The sequence below is a fragment of the Oncorhynchus kisutch genome, linkage group LG11, assembly GCF_002021735.2.
Source record: "Oncorhynchus kisutch isolate 150728-3 linkage group LG11, Okis_V2, whole genome shotgun sequence".
Taxonomy (NCBI): Eukaryota; Metazoa; Chordata; class Actinopteri; order Salmoniformes; family Salmonidae; genus Oncorhynchus; species Oncorhynchus kisutch.
In genome coordinates, this window is record NC_034184.2 from 10,231,176 (window position 1) to 10,249,852 (window position 18,677).

The window sequence follows — 18,677 nt, forward strand, 5'->3', positions numbered from 1 at the left end:
AAGCACACCCGCATACAGCAGAACTATTATCTGGTTTGGCCCTGAAAGCACACCCGTATACAGCAGAACTATTATCTGGTTTGGCCCTGAAAGCACATTAACATTACTTTCTGGTGCGGTCCTCTATGTGTTCCCCCAGGAAACGGGTACTGTCGTTCAGAGGCTGCAGTGGCGGTGCTTTTGACCAGACGCTCCATGGCTAAGAGGGTATACGCCACGGTACTCAACGCTGGTAACAACACTGACGGATACAAGGAGCAGGGTGAGAGAACGCCTCAGTATAACACACCACCACTGTGAGTACCTGCCCAGTCTGGAATGAAACCCTGGACCTAGTCACTATCCCCAAGGTACTGAGAGGAAGAGCTCTCAAACCCAGCATGGTTTCTGTCTTATATGCACCTCTCCTTAACTTCTTCCACATCTGAAAGGGTTTTAATATTGTAAGCAACATTGTCATATTTCTGCCTAACTCTCTGGTAGGTTACATATAGTTTTCACAGAAATGTTCAACCCAATGTTTGGCCTGCCTTGCGTATGTGCCCTGTACTGTAAATGCCAAGCAGTAACCCAGTAGAAACATTATTTTTGTGGAGAAACACAATTCCCTTGGCCTCTGTTGCATTTCCCATAATCCCTTTTGGTCTATTGTCCAATGGGTTGTGAGGCCTCACTGACCCACCCACTGTTTTCCTGATGCCCCAGTGTAACTCCCCTGTTATCTGTGGTGTACTCAGGAAGTGCCAGGTCGAAGTCTTTGAAGTACAGATGGACAGATGTGGGGAGTGTAATAGAGATTCCCAGTCATTCCATACCACACTTCACCCCCATGCCCCCCTCCCTCTGCCCTGCCAAGTCTGTCTGCCTGTCACACACAATAGTAAACACACTCCCAGACTGGTGATCCAGTCACAACAGTAAACACACTCCCAGACTGGTGATCCAGTCACAACAGTAAACACACTCCCAGGCTGGTGATCCAGTCACAACAGTAAACACACTCCCACACTTTACTGGTGTGACTGGATCACCAGTCTGGGAGTGTGTGATCCAGTCACAACAGTAAACACACTCCCAGACTGGTGATCCAGTCACAACAGTAAACACACTCCCAGACTGGTGATCCAGTCACAACAGTAAACACACTCCCAGACTGGTGATCCAGTCACAACAGTAAACACACTCCCAGACTGGTGATCCAGTCACAACAGTAAACACACTCCCAGACTGGTGATCCAGTCACAACAGTAAACACACTCCCAGACTGGTGATCCAGTCACAACAGTAAACACACTCCCAGACTGGTGATCCAGTCACAACGTACTGGCCTGCTGTATTTTGAAGGCCGGCCCCATGAAGTGCCACAGTTCTTAGCTCCTCAGGGGTGATGTTTCTCCCAGGTACAGATCTAGGATCAGCTTCCCCTTACTCAAGCCTTTACCAATAGTGCGGAAAATTCAAAACTGACCCGCGATCAGGGGCAAACTTACCCTACACCGCTCTTAGCCATGTGGGTGACATTTATTATACAACATTCCATAACAGTTCTCTATGAATGGCTACAGAAAATACCAATTCATTGATTGACGTGTTTGTCCCAGGTGTGACGTTCCCTTCAGGTGAGATGCAGCAGAGGCTGGTACGTTCTCTCTACCAGGAGGTCAACATCACCCCTGACCAGGTGGAGTACATCGAGGCCCACGGCACCGGGACCAAGGTGAACACACACACTTGATTCATTGTTGTTGGATCATGTCACCACCACACCAATAACGTAATTTTCCAGAATATTCTGTGGATGGTGTTCTGTCCCATTCCTCCCCCCTGATACATCTGGTTCCCCTGGTGACCTCAGCCCATTCTCCTTCCAGGTCGGCGACCCACAGGAAGTGAATGGGATTGTCAGTGTGTTCTGTCAATCAAAGCGTGACCCGCTGCTCATTGGGTCCACCAAGTCCAACATGGGCCACCCAGAGCCCGCCTCTGGCCTGTCTGCACTGGCCAAGGTGAGAACTGGTCTGGGTTAACCTCTAGAACACCCGTTGTCATGTACAAAATCACAATATGTGCAGGCTTTTGGCCAAGCCCAGCACTAAGACTCGTCTCTCTCTCTCTCTCCCTCTAGGTCGTGTTGTCTCTGGAGCGAGGTGTGTGGGCTCCCAACATCCACTACAACAGCCCCAACACCGACATCCCTGCCCTTAGTGACGGCCGCCTCCGCGTCGTCAACGAGCCCATACCAGTCCGCGGCGGCATCGTTGGCATCAACTCCTTCGGATTTGGAGGCTCCAATGTTCATGTGATCCTCCGCCCCCCTGGTTTTGACACCCCAAAAAACATCAAAGCGCCTCCCAAGATCCCCTCTGAGTCCTCTCCAGTACCCAGGCTCCTCCAGGCCTGCGGGCGCACAGAGGAGGCTGTCTCCACCCTCCTCAGCAAGGGGAAGGAACACTCGGGCAATGACAACTTCCTGTGTCTGCTGAACGAGGTGTCTGGGGTGCCCACTGCGGGGATGCCCTACAGGGGCTACGCTCTGATTGGCTCCAAGGATGATGTCACAGAGGTGCAGAAGACTGAGGCCACGCCCAGACCACTGTGGTACGTCTGCTCAGGTAAGAGGGAGGACTGGGTAGGAGAGGAAATGAGAAGTTACCTCTAACCACTGCTTCAGGGTCAGATGTAACATTTATTCAAGCCTTAACCTAATGGTTGGTGTTAGTGTTAGGGTTGGGGGCAGGGGGCAGGATAATGTGTTCCTGAATCTGTGGTTAAGGGCAACTTCTACCTCGAGTGATGACAGCAAAGAGGTTTAAGAGAGAGGTGTGTGTGTTGTGTATATCTCAGGTATGGGCACCCAGTGGGGTGGGATGGGGCGCAGTCTGATGCAGCTGCCAGACTTTCAGGAGTCCATCTTGCGTTCGGACATAGCATTGAAGGACACAGGGATGTGTGTGTCCAGTCTGCTCATGGAGGCTGATGAGAGCACCTTCGAGGACACCGTCCAAGCCTTCGTAGGCCTCGCTGCCATACAGGTACGCTGGTGCAGTCGTCTTAACTAAGAGCAGACCACCATTTTTACAGAAGGAGGGGCACCATTTTAACTAAGAGAAGGGGGGAAATAGCACTGAAACCAAAAGGCTATGGACTGTATTGTCCTCCAAAGGCCCCACAATGCCTCTGACATATCAAGGTGTTGTACTAGGTTCCTAAAGATAACCCCGCTCTGTCCCCCCCCCTCTCAGATCGCCCAGATTGACCTGCTCCAGAAGCTGGGTCTGCAGCCAGACGGCATTGTGGGCCACAGTGTGGGAGAGCTGGCCTGTGGCTATGCAGACGGATCCCTCAGTCACAGTGAGGCTATCCTGGCAGCATACTGGAGAGGGAGGTCCATTAACGAGGCTAACCTGCCCCCTGGTGGCATGGCTGCAGTCGGTAAGAGTGTGTGTGTGTGTGTGTGTGTGTGTGTGTGTGTGTTGAATTGGGATCAGTTGGTTTTCCTCTAACTCGCTCTCTCTTCTTCAGGTCTGACCTGGGCAGAGTGTAAGGCACAATGTCCCCAGGGAGTGGTTCCAGCCTGTCACAACGCTGAAGACACCGTCACCATCTCTGGCCCTGCGGTAACACATTTTGGTCCAAATCCCTGCAGTTGTATCTATCATTAGCGTTATACATTGTCAAAGATCCTTTTATATCTGTGAAAACCATCTTCCTGAAACTGGCACTGTGTACCTGTTTTCTGTATGCAGGAGGCAGTGAGTAGGTTTGTATCAGAGCTGAAGGAGAGTGGTGTGTTTGCCAAGGAGGTTCGTAGTGCTGGTGTAGCCTTCCATTCTTACTACATGGCCTCCATCGCTCCCTCCCTGCTGGCTGCTCTCAAGAGGGTAAGACAACGTGTGTCAAACGGTTTGGGGTTTTAACTGTCATTTCAGGAGGAGAATCTAAACTACCTTCATGAACTGAAAAAATCCTATTCACTAGAAATTCATTTAATTTCACCTGCCAAATGTACTTAATTTTATCTCTCCCTCCTCCCCCTTTGTAGGTGATCAAGGAGCCTAAGCAGAGGTCTGCCAGATGGATCAGCACATCTATCCCCCAGAAGGACTGGAACAGCCCGCTGGCTCTGTACTCCTCAGCAGAGTACCATTGTAATAACCTGGTCAGCCCTGTCCTCTTCCAGGAGGGCCTGAGCCTGGTGCCTGATAACGCTGTGGTTGTGGAGATAGCACCACACGCTCTGCTGCAGGTTAGACTACACGCTATATAGATAGCGCCACACGCTCTGCTGCAGGTTAGACTACACGCTATATAGACAGCGCCACACGCTCTGCTGCAGGTTAGACTACACGCTACATAGACAGCGCCACACGCTCTGCTGCAGGTTAGACTACACGCTACATAGACAGCGCCACACGCTCTGCTGCAGGTTAGACTACACGCTACATAGACAGCGCCACACGCTCTGCTGCAGGTTAGACTACACGCTACATAGACAGCGCCACACGCTCTGCTGCAGGTTAGACTACACGCTACATAGACGGCGCCACACGCTCTGCTGCAGGTTAGACCACACGCTATATAGACGGCGCCACACGCTCTGCTGCAGGTTAGACCACACGCTATATAGACGGCGCCACACGCTCTGCTGCAGGTTAGACCACACGCTATATAGACGGCGCCACACGCTCTGCTGCAGGTTAGACCACACGCTATATAGACGGCGCCACACGCTCTGCTGCAGGTTAGACCACACGCTATATAGACGGCGCCACACGCTCTGCTGCAGGTTAGACCACACGCTATATAGACACACACAGGAGGTGGCTCCACTCATTCACTACTGCTGTGAATACACAGTGTCACAATGTGACCGTTTTCTCCTCTCAGAAACACACACCTGACTTGTATGCACATACTTACAGTTGAAGTCGGAAGTTTACATACACTTAGGTTGGAGTCATTAACTCATTTTTCAACCACTCCACAAGTTTCTTGTTAACAAACTATAGTTTTGGCAAGTCGGTTAGGACATCTACTTTGTGCATGACACAAGTAGTTTTTCCAACAATTGTTTACAGACCGATTATTTCACTTATAATTCACTGTATCACAATTCCAGTGGATCAGAAGTTTACATACACTAAGTTGACTGTGCCTTTAAACAGCTTGGAAAATTCCAGAAAATGTCATGGCTTTAGAAGCTTCTGATAGGCTATTTGACATCATTTGAGTCAATTGGAGGTGTACCTGTGGATGTATTTCAAGGCCTACCTTCAAACTCAGTGCCTCTTTGCTTGACATCATGGGAAAATCAAAAGAAATCAGCCAAGACCTCAGAAAAAAATTGTAGACCTCCACAAGTCATCCTTGGTAGCAATTTTCAAACGACTGAAGGTACCACGTTCATCATTACAAACAATAGTATGCAAGTATAAACACCATGGGACCACGCATCCATCATTCCGCTCAGGAAGGAGACGCGTTCAGTCTCCTAGGACGTACTTTGGTGTGAAAAGTGCAAATCAATCCCATAACAACAGCAAAGGACCTTGTGAAGATAATGGAGGAAATGGGTACAAAAGTATCTTTATCCACAGTAGAATGAGTCCTATATCGACATAACCTGAAAGGCCGCTCAGCAAGGAAGAAGCCACTGCTCCAAAACCGCCATAAAAAAGCCAGACTACGGTTTGCAACTGCACATGGGGACAAAGATCGTACTTTTTGGAGAAATGTATTCTGGTCTGATGAAACAAATATAGAACTGTTTGGCCATAATGACCATCGTATTGTTTGGAGGAAAAAGGGGGAGGATGCTTCCAAGCTGAAGAACACCATCCCAACCGTGAAGCACAGGGTTGGCAGCATCATGTTGTGGGATTGCTTTGCTGCCGGAGGGACTAGTTGCTTCAATATACACTGCTCAAAGAAAATAAAGGGAACACTAAAATAACACATCCTAGATCTGAATGAATGAAATATTCTTATTAAATACTTTTTTTCTTTACATAGTTGAATGTGCTGGCAACAAAATCACACAAATTATCAATGGAAATCAAATTTATCAACCCATGGAGGTCTGGATTTGGAGTCACACTCAAAATTAATGTGGAAAACCACACTACAGGCTGATCCAACTTTGATGTACTTTTGTGGGTTGTAGACTCAGTCTCATGCTACCACTAGAGTGAAAGCACCCCCAGCATTCAAAAGTGACCAAAACATCAGCCAGAAAGCATAGGAACTGAGAAGTGGTCTGTGGTCACCACCTGCAGAACCACTCCTTTATTGGGGGTGTCTTGCTAATTGCCTATAATTTCCACCTGTTGTCTATTCCATTTGCACAACAGCATGTGACATTTATTGTCAATCAGTGTTGCTTCCTAAGTGGACAGTTTGATTTCACAGAAGTGTGATTGACATTGTGTTGTTTAAGTGTTCCCTTTATTTTTTTGAGCAGTGTATCTACCATCTATTTTGTGAAGTGCACATCTCAAGACATCAGTCAGGAAGTTAAAGCTTGGTCACAAATGGGTCTTCTAATTGGACAATGACCCCAAGCATACTTCCAAAGTTATGGCTTAAGGACTACAAGGTCCAGGTATTGGAGTAGCCATCACAAAGCCCTGACTTCAAACCTATAGAAAATTTGTGGGCAGAACTGAAAAAGCGTGTGCGAGCAAGGAGGCCTACAGACTTGACTCAGTTACGCCAGCTCTGTCAGGAGGAATTTATTGTGGGAAGCTTGTGGAAGGCTACCTGAAACGTTTGACCCAAGTTAAACTATTTAAATGCAATGCTACCAAATACTAGTTGAGTGGTTTGCCCCCGGTGATACGTTGTGCAGACCTCACTACCCTCTGGAGAGCCTTACGGTTGTGGGCGGAGCAGTTGCCGTACCAGGCGGTGATACAGCCCGACAGGATGCTCTCGATTGTGCATCTGTAGAAGTTTGAGTGCTTTTGGTGACGAGCCGAATTTCTTCAGCCTCCTGAGGTTGAAGAGGCGCTGCTGCGCCTTCTTCACGATGCTGTCTGTGTGGGTGGACCAATTCAGTTTGTCTGTGATGTGTACGCCGAGGAACTTGAAGCGTACCACCCTCTCCACTACTGTTCCATCAATGTGGATAGGGGGGGTGTTCCCTCTGCTGTTTCCTGAAGTCCACAATCATCTCCTTAGTTTTGTTGACGTTGAGTGTGAGGTTATTTTCCTGACACCACACTCCGAGGGCCCTCACCTCCTCCCTGTAGGCCGTCTCGTCGTTGTTGGTAATCAAGCCTACCACTGTTGTGTCGTCCGCAAACTTGATGATTGAGTTGGAGGCGTGCGTGGCCACGCAGTCGTGGGTGAACAGGGAGTACAGGAGAGGGCTCAGAACGCACCCTTGTGGGGCCCCAGTGTTGAGGATCAGCGGGGTGGAAATGTTGTTGCCTACCCTCACCACCTGGGGGCGGCCCGTCAGGAAGTCCAGTACCCAGTTGCACAGGGTGGGGTCGAGACCCAGGGTCTTGAGCTTGGAGGGCACTATGGTGTTAAATGCCGAGCTGTAGTCGATGAACAGCATTCTCACATAGGTATTCCTCTTGTCCAGATGGGTTAGGGCAGTGTGCAGTGTGGTTGAGATTGCATCGTCTGTGGACCTATTTGGGCGGTAAGCAAATTGGAGTGGGTCTAGTGTGTCAGGTAGGGTGGAGGTGATATGGTCCTTGACTAGTCTCTCAAAGCACTTCATGATGACGGAAGTGAGTGCTACGGGGCGGGGCGGTAGTCATTTAGCTCAGTTACCTTAGCTTTCTTGGGAAAAGGAACAATGGTGGCCCTCTTGAAGCATGTGGGAACAACAGACTGGGATAGGGATTGATTGAATATGTCCGTAAACACACCAGCCAGCTGGTCTGCGCATGCTCTGAGGGTGCGGCTGGGGATGCCGTCTGGGCCTGCAGCCTTGCGAGGGTTGACACGTTTAAATGCTTTCCTCACGTCGGCTGCAGTGAAGGAGAGTCCGCATGTTTTAGTTGCGGGCCGTGTCAGTGGCACTGTATTGTCCTCAAAGCGGGCAAAAAGTTATTTAGTCTGCCTGGGAGCAAGACATCCTGGTCCGTGATGGGGCTGGTTTTCTTTTGTAATCCGTGATTGACTGTAGACCCTGCCACATACCTCTTGTGTCTGAGCCGTTGAATTGAGATTCTACTTTGTCTCTATACTGACGCTTAGCTAGTTTGATTGCCTTGCGGAGGGAATAGTTACACTGTTTGTATTCGGTCATGTTTCCGGTCACCTTGTCCTGATTAAAAGCAGTGGTTCGGGTTTTCAGTTTCACGCGAATGCTGCCATCAATCCACGGTTTCTGGTTTGGGAATGTTTTAATCGTTGCTATGGGAACGACATCTTCAACGCACGTTCTAATGAACTCGCTCACCGACTCAGCGTATTCGTCAATGTTGTTGTCTGACGCAATACGAAACATATCCCAGTCCACGTGATGGAAGCAGTCTTGGAGTGTGGAATCAGATTGGTCGGACCAGCGTTGAACAGACCTCAGCGTGGGAGCTTCTTGTTTTAGTTTCTGTCTGTAGGCAGGGATCAACAAAATGGAGTCGTGGTCAGCTTTTCCGAAAGGAGGGTGGGGCATATGCTGATATGCTGATAAAATTTAGGGAGTCTTGTGTTCAGATTAGCCTTGTTAAAATCCCCAGCTACAATGAATGCAGCCTCCGGATAAATGGATTCCAGTTTGCAAAGAGTCAAATAAAGTTCGTTCAGAGCCATCGATGTGTCTGCTTGGGGGGGGAGTATATAAAAGGCTGTGATTATAATCGAAGAGAATTCCCTTGGTAGATAATGCGGTCGACATTTGATTGTGAGGAATTCTAAATCAGGTGAACAGAAGGACTTGAGTACCTGTATGTTGTTATGATCACACCACGTCACGTTAACCATGAAGCATACGCCCCCGCCCCTCTTCTTACCAGAAAGATGTTTGTTTCTGTCTGCGCGATGCGTGGAGAAACCAGTTGGCTGCACCGACTCCGATAGCGTCTCTCCAGTGAGCCATGTTTCCGTGAAGCAAAGAACGTTAGTCTCTGATGTCCCTCTGGAATGCTACCCTTGCTCGGATTTCATCAACCTTGTTGTCAAGAGACTGGACATTGGCGAGAAGAATGCTAGGAAGTGGTGCACGATGTGCCCGTCTCCGGAGTCTGACCAGAAGACCGCTCCGTTCCCCCCTTTTACGAAGTCGTTTTTTTGGGTCACCGGCTGGGATCCATTCCGTTGTCCTGGGTGAAAGGCAGAACACAGGATCCGCTTCGCGAAAGTCATATTCTTGGTCGTACTGATGGTGAGTTGACGCTGCTCTTATATTCAGTAGTTCTTCTCGACTGTATGTAATGAAACCTAAGATGACCTGGGGTACTAATGTAAGAAATAACACGTAAAAAAACAAAAAACTGCATAGTTTCCTAGGAACGCGAAGCTAGGCGGCCATCTCTGTTGGCTAAGGTATATGTAAACTTCCAACTTCAACTGTAGCTGTTGTGGTCATTACTCTGTGTTAAACTGCTCTGTCTCCCCCTGCAGGCGATCCTGAAGCGCAGCCTGAAGCCCACGTGTTCCATCCTGCCCTTGATGAGGAGAGGCCATGCCAACAACCTGGAGTTCTTCCTCTCTCACATCGGCAAGGTCTACATGAACGGGTCCGTCTGCTGACATGCCATGCCTCTAATGTCATCATTATGCAACTGATGCTATTCTATTCTGAACCTAATTCAGCTTTATCTGGTGTTGTTGTTTTAATAAAGACACCAGCTATGTTCCAATACTGCAAGATGACATGATGTTAATCTCATAAACTCTGATGGTCCATAGTACAAGCCAAGACATGCATGTAAAATGTTTAGTTTTGAGTCCTAGAAAAGCTATACTTGTGTCAGATGCCTCAATACCAAGCATCTCTCCTTTGTGTCCAGGATCAACGTGGACTGTAAGCAGCTGTACCCGCCCGTGGAGTACCCAGTGGCCGCGGGCACCCCTCTGATCTCCCCCCTGGTGCAGTGGGACCACACCCAGACCTGGGATGTACCCAAGGCTGAGGACTTCCCTGCTGGTTCTGGAGGGTCCACCTCAGCTACCATCTATAACATTGGTGAGAGCCATGCATACACCGACACAGAACACACACATACAAAGTTCTACGTCCACACACACTCTATCGGACAGTTGATCTCCTCTCCCCCTAGACATGAACCCAGAGTCTCCAGACTACTATATGATTGGCCACTGCATCGATGGGCGTGTCTTGTACCCGGCCACGGGTTACCTGGTGCTAGCCTGGAGGACCCTGGTAAGGAGCCTGGGAGTTGTCATGGAAACCACCCCTGTCAACTTCGAGGACGTCACCATCCACAGGGCCACCATCTTACCCAAGACTGGTGAGAAAGGGATGGATGAAGGCAGGGGAGGTATTTGATCATGGGTTGTCTGTTTGGGTTGCCAATCTTTTGCTGTGGCTCATTGCTGACCTTCAATGTGCTCTGTCTCTCTGTCTCTATGTCTCTCTCTTCCTCTCTCTCTGTCAGGTTCAGTCCAGTTGGAGGTGCGTGTCATGCCTGCCACCAGTCGGTTTGAGGTGTCTGAGAACGGCAACCTGGCTGTCAGTGGTATGTATACTCTACTCTCCTATAAGCATCCAAGATAAATGTTTGATTTGTAAATCAGGATGGTTTCTACATGCTCTGTTACATGGTAATAACTACTGTATACACAGTCACTATGAACTCTACATGCATGCCTTCTCCTTGGTCCTCCACACGGTCTCTCACCTTATCCCATGCTCCTCACTGTCTGTGCAGGCAAGGTGAGCATTCTGGAGGACTCTGCTCTAGACTCATTTTGCTCTCAGATCGGTAAGCCTGTCGCCGGGGACGACGGTGACCCCGAACTGCGCCTGACGGCCCATGACATCTACAAGGAGCTCCGTCTCCGCGGTTACGACTATGGCAAGACCTTCCAGGGCATCCTGGAGTCCAACAATGCAGGTGTGTGTCTGTCAGAGAGAGACTCTGTGAACCTCTTTATGAAGGCTTATTTCCTACTGGGTGGCTATTAAGATGGGTCGTTTGTTGTAGTAAGTACTAGAAGTTGTTTTCCTCAGTCATTGGTTGATTCCCTCTGATCTTGCTCTATCCCTGTCTGTGATTGGATGTAGGTGACAGTGGGAAGCTGCAGTGGACCGGTAACTGGGTGACCTTCCTGGACACCATGCTGCAGATGATCGTGGTTGGCCTATCAGGACGCAGCCTTCGCCTACCCACGCGGATCCGCTCTGTGTGTGTGGACCCCAACATCCACCAGGAGAGGGTCACTGACTACGCAGAGGGGAAGAAAGGTGTGTAACAACACACACTCCACTCAATATTAAGTATGTTTGTTATTTCCTCTGACTGTTCCCTCTCTCATCCCAATATTAAGTATGTTTGTTATTTCCTCTGACTGTTCCCTCTCTCATCCCAATATTAAGTATGTTTGTTATTTCCTCTGACTGTTCCCTCTCTCATCCCAATATTAAGTATGTTTGTTATTTCCTCTGACTGTTCCCTCTCTCATCCCAATATTAAGTATGTTTGTTATTTCCTCTGACTGTTCCCTCTCCATCATCCCAGCGGTGGACGTCCACGTCAGCCGTTGCCTTGACAACATTGTGGCGGGCGGAGTCCAGATCTGCGGCCTGCATGCCACGGTAGCGCCGCGTCGTCAGCAGCAACAGAGCCCACCCATCCTGGAGGAATTTGTGTTTGTTCCCTACCTGGAGACAGAATGCCTGTCAGCCAATGACAAACTAGGAGACCAACTAAAGAACTGTAAAGGTTAGATGTCTACTTCCTGTTGCCTTTATCATCCCAACAGTGAGAAAATAATTTTACTTTCAGCTTCACTGTTTTAAAATATGTATTGCAGCCCTTACCTATACAGCCCTTACCTATACAGACCCTTACCTATACAGGCCCTTACCTATACAGCCCTTACCTATACAGCCCTTACCTATACAGCCCTTACCTATACAGGCCCTTACCTATACAGGCCCTTACCTATACAGGCCCTTACCTATACAGGCCCTTACCTATACAGCCCTTACCTATACAGGCCCTTACCTATACAGCCCTTACCTATACAGCCCTTACCTATACAGCCCTTACCTATACAGGCCCTTACCTATACAGGCCCTTACCTATACAGGCCCTTACCTATACAACCCTTACCTATACAGCCCTTACCTATACAGGCCCTTACCTATACAACCCTTACCTATACAACCCTTACCTATACAGCCCTTACCTATACAGGCCCTTACCTATACAGGCCCTTACCTATACAGGCCCTTACCTATACAGGCCCTTACCTATACAGCCCTTACCTATACAGGCCCTTACCTATACAGGCCCTTACCTATACAGGCCCTTACCTATACAGGCCCTTACCTATACAGGCCCTTACCTATACAGGCCCTTACCTATACAGGCCCTTACCTATACAGGCCCTTACCTATACAGGCCCTTACCTATACAGGCCCTTACCTATACAGGCCCTTACCTATACAGGCCCTTACCTATACAAGCCCTTACCTATACAGCCCTTACCTATACAGGCCCTTACCTATACAGGCCCTTACCTATACAGGCCCTTACCTATACAGGCCCTTACCTATACAGGCCCTTACCTATACAGGCCCTTACCTATACAGCCCTTACCTATACAGGCCCTTACCTATACAGGCCCTTACCTATACAGGCCCTTACCTATACAGACCTTACCTATACAGGCCCTTACCTATACAGCCCTTACCTATACAGGCCCTTACCTATACAGGCCCTTACCTATACAGGCCCTTACCTATACAGGCCCTTACCTATACAGGCCCTTACCTATACAGGCCCTTACCTATACAGGCCTTACCTATACAGGCCCTTACCTATACAGGCCCTTACCTATACAGGCCCTTACCTATACAGCCCTTACCTATACAGGCCCTTACCTATACAGGCCCTTACCTATACAGGTCCTGCCTATACAGGCCCTTACCTATACAGCCCTTACCTATACAGGTCCTGCCTATACAGGTCCTGCCTATACAGGTCCTGCCTATACAGGTCCTGCCTATACAGCCCTTACCTATACAGGCCCTTACCTATACAGGCCCTTACCTATACAGCCCTTACCTATACAGGCCCTTACCTATACAGGCCCTTACCTATACAGCCCTTACCTATACAGGTCCTGCCTATACAGCCCTTACCTATACAGCCCTTACCTATACAGGCCCTTACCTATACAGCCCCTTACCTATACAGGTCCTTACCTATACAGGCCCTTACCTATACAGGCCCTTACCTATACAGGCCCTTACCTATACAGGCCCTTACCTATACAGGCCCTTACCTATACAGGCCCTTACCTATACAGGCCCTTACCTATACAGGCCCTTACCTATACAGACCTTACCTATACAGGCCTTACCTATACAGGCCCTTACCTATACAGCCCTTACCTATACAGCCCTTACCTATACAGCCCTTACCTATACAGACCTTACCTATACAGACCTTACCTATACAGACCTTACCTATACAGGCCCTTACCTATACAGGCCCTTACCTATACAGGCCCTTACCTATACAGCCCTTACCTATACAGCCCTTACCTATACAGGCCCTTACCTATACAGGCCCTTACCTATACAGGCCCTTACCTATACAGGCCCTTACCTATACAGGCCCTTACCTATACAGGCCCTTACCTATACAGGCCCTTACCTATACAGCCCTTACCTATACAGGCCCTTACCTATACAGCCCTTACCTATACAGGCCCTTACCTATACAGGTCCTGCCTATACAGGCCCTTACCTACCTATACAGCCCTTACCTATACAGGTCCTGCCTATACAGGTCCTGCCTATACAGGTCCTGCCTATACAGCCCTTACCTATACAGGCCCTTACCTATACAGCCCTTACCTATACAGCCCTTACCTATACAGCCCTTACCTATACAGGCCCTTACCTATACAGCCCTTACCTATACAGGCCCTTACCTATACAGGTCCTGCCTATACAGGCCCTTACCTACCTATACAGCCCTTACCTATACAGGTCCTGCCTATACAGGTCCTGCCTATACAGGTCCTGCCTATACAGCCCTTACCTATACAGGCCCTTACCTATACAGGCCCTTACCTATACAGCCCTTACCTATACAGGCCCTTACCTATACAGGCCCTTACCTATACAGCCCTTACCTATACAGGTCCTGCCTATACAGCCCTTACCTATACAGCCCTTACCTATACAGGTCCTGCCTATACAGGCCCTTACCTATACAACCCTTACCTATACAGGCCCTTACCTATACAGGCCCTTACCTATACAGGCCTTACCTATACAGGCCCTTACCTATACAGGCCCTTACCTATACAGGCCCTTACCTATACAGGCCCTTACCTATACAGGCCCTTACCTATACAGGTCCTGCCTATACAGGTCCTGCCTATACAGGCCCTTACCTATACAGCCCTTACCTATACAGGTCCTGCCTATACAGGTCCTGCCTATACAGCCCTTACCTATACAGCCCTTACCTATACAGCCCTTACCTATACAGGTCCTGCCTATACAGCCCTTACCTATACAGCCCTTACCTATACAGCCCTTACCTATACAGCCCTTACCTATACAGCCCTTACCTATACAGGCCCTTACCTATACAGGCCCTTACCTATACAGGCCCTTACCTATACAGCCCTTACCTATACAGCCCTTACCTATACAGCCCTTACCTATACAGCCCTTACCTATACAGGCCCTTACCTATACAGGCCCTTACCTATACAGGCCCTTACCTATACAGGACCTTACCTATACAGGCCCTTACCTATACAGCCCTTACCTATACAGCCCTTACCTATACAGCCCTTACCTATACAGGCCCTTACCTATACAGCCCTTACCTATACAGGCCCTTACCTATACAGGCCCTTACCTATACAGGCCCTTACCTATACAGGCCCTTACCTATACAGGCCCTTACCTATACAGGCCCTTACCTATACAGGCCCTTACCTATACAGGCCCTTACCTATACAGGCCCTTACCTATACAGCCCTTACCTATACAGGCCCTTACCTATACAGCCCTTACCTATACAGGCCCTTACCTATACAGGCCCTTACTATACAGGCCCTTACCTATACAGGCCCTTACCTATACAGGCCCTTACCTATACAGCCCTTACCTATACAGGCCCTTACCTATACAGACCTTACCTATACAGCCCTTACCTATACAGCCCTTACCTATACAGCCCTTACCTATACAGGCCCTTACCTATACAGGCCCTTACCTATACAGGCCCTTACCTATACAGGCCCTTACCTATACAGGCCCTTACCTATACAGGCCCTTACCTATACAGGCCCTTACCTATACAGGCCCTTACCTATACAGGCCCTTACCTATACAGCCCTTACCTATACAGGCCCTTACCTATACAGGCCCTTACCTATACAGCCCTTACCTATACAGGCCCTTACCTATACAGCCCTTACCTATACAGGCCCTTACCTATACAGGCCCTTACCTATACAGCCCTTACCTATACAGGCCCTTACCTATACAGGCCCTTACCTATACAGGCCCTTACCTATACAGGCCCTTACCTATACAGGCCCTTACCTATACAGGCCCTTACCTATACAGGCCCTTACCTATACAGGCCCTTACCTATACAGCCCTTACCTATACAGCCCTTACCTATACAGGCCCTTACCTATACAGACCTTACCTATACAGGCCCTTACCTATACAGGCCCCTTACCTATACAGGCCCTTACCTATACAGCCCTTACCTATACAGGCCCTTACCTATACAGCCCTTACCTATACAGGCCCTTACCTATACAGGCCCTTACCTATACAGCCCTTACCTATACAGGCCCTTACCTATACAGGCCCTTACCTATACAGGCCCTTACCTATACAGGCCCTTACCTATACAGCCCTTACCTATACAGGCCCTTACCTATACAGGCCCTTACCTATACAGGCCCTTACCTATACAGCCCTTACCTATACAGCCCTTACCTATACAAATAATACAAAAAATAATCACAAAGGGTTAAATACTGTCAATCTAAGTGGATTCTTTTTTTAAATACATGTTCTGTGTTTCATGCATCTCTCCAGGTCTGATCCATAAGCTGCAGAAGAAGCTGGCTCCTCAGGGCGTCAAGCTCTCCATCCCTGGTCTAGAGGGGGTGTCTGGCCCTGCTGTACCCAGCCCAGAGCCCTCTGAGCCTGGCTTGCTGCGGCTGCTGTCTCTGCTGTGCGGTCTGGAGCTGAACGGTAACCTGCGGTCAGAGCTGGAGCAGACTGTTGAGAAGGAGAGGGCTTGTCTCCTCCAGGACACCCTGCTACATGGCCTGCTGGACGGCCCAGCCCTCAGACACTGCCTGGACACAGCCCTGGAGAACTCTACCCCCGGGAAGATCAAAGTCCTGGAGGTGAGCTAGACTCGTGATACTCCAAAGCCTTTGTCTGGAGACGCGATAAAGAGATTTAACAAGAAGAAAGTGACAAAGAAAACATATTTGAATGAATCTTTAGTTCTTCTCCTAGACCATCAGGCTCTCCTCTCTAACCTGGCTCTGTCTCTCCTCTCTAACCTGGCTCTGTCTCTCCTCTCTAACCTGGCTCTGTCTCTCCTCTCTAACCTGGCTCTGTCTCTCCTCTCTAACCTGGCTCTGTCTCTCCTCTCTAACCTGGCTCTGTCTCTCCTCTCTAACCTGGCTCTGTCTCTCCTCTCTAACCTGGCTCTGTCTCTCCTCTCTAACCTGGCTCTGTCTCTCCTCTCTAACCTGGCTCTGTCTCTCCTCTCTAACCTGGCTCTGTCTCTCCTCTCTAACCTGGCTCTGTCTCTCCTCTCTAACCTGGCTCTGTCTCTCCTCTCTAACCTGGCTCTGTCTCTCCTCTCTAACCCGGCTCTGTCTCTCCTCTCTAACCCGGCTCTGTCTCTCCTCTCTAACCCGGCTCTGTCTCTCCTCTCTAACCTGGCTCTGTCTCTCCTCTCTAACCTGGCTCTGTCTCTCCTCTCTAACCTGGCTCTGTCTCTCCTCTCTAACCCGGCTCTGTCTCTCCTCTCTAACCTGGCTCTGTCTCTCCTCTCTAACCTGGCTCTGTCTCTCCTCTCTAACCTGGCTCTGTCTCTCCTCTCTAACCTGGCTCTGTCTCTCCTCTCTAACCCGGCTCTGTCTCTCCTCTCTAACCCGGCTCTGTCTCTCCTCTCTAACCCGGCTCTGTCTCTCCTCTCTAACCCGGCTCTGTCTCTCCTCTCTAACCTGGCTCTGTCTCTCCTCTCTAACCTGGCTCTGTCTCTCCTCTCTAACCTGGCTCTGTCTCTCCTCTCTAACCTGGCTCTGTCTCTCCTCTCTAACCCGGCTCTGTCTCTCCTCTCTAACCCGGCTCTGTCTCTCCTCTCTAACCCGGCTCTGTCTCTCCTCTCTAACCCGGCTCTGTCTCTCCTCTCTAACCCGGCTCTGTCTCTCCTCTCTAACCCGGCTCTGTCTCTCCTCTCTAACCCGGCTCTGTCTCTCCTCTCTAACCCGGCTCTGTCTCTCCTCTCTAACCTGGCTCTGTCTCTCCTCTCTAACCTGGCTCTGTCTCTCCTCTCTAACCTGGCTCTGTCTCTCCTCTCTAACCTGGCTCTGTCTCTCCTCTCTAACCTGGCTCTGTCTCTCCTCTCTAACCCGGCTCTGTCTCTCCTCTCTAACCCGGCTCTGTCTCTCCTCTCTAACCCGGCTCTGTCTCTCCTCTCTAACCCGGCTCTGTCTCTCCTCTCTAACCCGGCTCTGTCTCTCCTCTCTAACCCGGCTCTGTCTCTCCTCTCTAACCCGGCTCTGTCTCTCCTCTCTAACCCGGCTCTGTCTCTCCTCTCTAACCTGTCTCTCCTCTCTAACCTGGCTCTGGCTCTCCTCTCTAACCTGGCTCTGTCTCTCCTCTCTAACCCGGCTCTGTCTCTCCCCGTCAGGCTCTCTCCAGCGACGGTTGTCTCTTCTCCCGCGCCGTGCCCCTCCTCAACATCCAGCCAATGCTCCGCCTTGACTATGTTGCCACGGCAATGACCCTCGACCTCCTGACCCCCCATCAGACCACCCTGGATGCCCTGGGAGTCACAGCGGCACAGTGGGACCCCCACCAGGGCCCCGTGCCCGGGGGAGAAGTCGGAGGGGCTGACCTGGTGGTTTGTAATCACGCCTGGGGGCCCCTGGGAGTCGGGGCAGAGGTGGTGGTAGAGAACCTGGCCTCTGGGGCCAAAGAAGGGGGCTTTGTGATGCTCCACACCCTATTGAAGGGAGAGACTCTGGCGGACACGGTGGCCTTCCTCACCTCCAAGGACAGCAAGACCAACCATCAGAGACTGTTCTCGCAGGTCAGTCACACTGCAATGGACAACCGAAGCCCAGAACTATTCTTAGCCCTTAGCTACTCTTCAAGTATTATAGCAGGGCTCTATCAGCTTCAGGCAGTATTTAGTGAGGATCCATAAACTGTGACCATACAGTCACCTGTGACCGTTCTCTCAGTGATGACCTGTAATGATGTCTAATCCTGCAGCTGTTTTTCTCCTCCT

The 18,677-nt window shown here is 49.8% G+C and overlaps 1 protein-coding gene across 1 annotated transcript in view; it reads left to right on the top strand.

Moving 5' to 3' along the window:
- The window catches only part of LOC109900064 (fatty acid synthase-like), a 36,118-nt gene that overhangs the window by 3,543 nt on the left and 13,898 nt on the right, over nt 1–18,677 (top strand). Inside the window, exons 5-22 of the mRNA XM_031835248.1 lie at nt 140–262; nt 1,602–1,717; nt 1,872–2,006; nt 2,126–2,612; nt 2,845–3,032; nt 3,243–3,432; nt 3,523–3,617; nt 3,747–3,881; nt 4,043–4,246; nt 9,580–9,695; nt 9,969–10,144; nt 10,239–10,430; nt 10,578–10,658; nt 10,851–11,036; nt 11,207–11,386; nt 11,661–11,864; nt 16,235–16,551; nt 18,075–18,476. Of these exons, the coding sequence (XP_031691108.1) occupies nt 140–262; nt 1,602–1,717; nt 1,872–2,006; nt 2,126–2,612; nt 2,845–3,032; nt 3,243–3,432; nt 3,523–3,617; nt 3,747–3,881; nt 4,043–4,246; nt 9,580–9,695; nt 9,969–10,144; nt 10,239–10,430; nt 10,578–10,658; nt 10,851–11,036; nt 11,207–11,386; nt 11,661–11,864; nt 16,235–16,551; nt 18,075–18,476 (3,527 nt within the window). The remainder of the gene's footprint in view (nt 1–139; nt 263–1,601; nt 1,718–1,871; nt 2,007–2,125; nt 2,613–2,844; nt 3,033–3,242; nt 3,433–3,522; nt 3,618–3,746; nt 3,882–4,042; nt 4,247–9,579; nt 9,696–9,968; nt 10,145–10,238; nt 10,431–10,577; nt 10,659–10,850; nt 11,037–11,206; nt 11,387–11,660; nt 11,865–16,234; nt 16,552–18,074; nt 18,477–18,677) is intronic.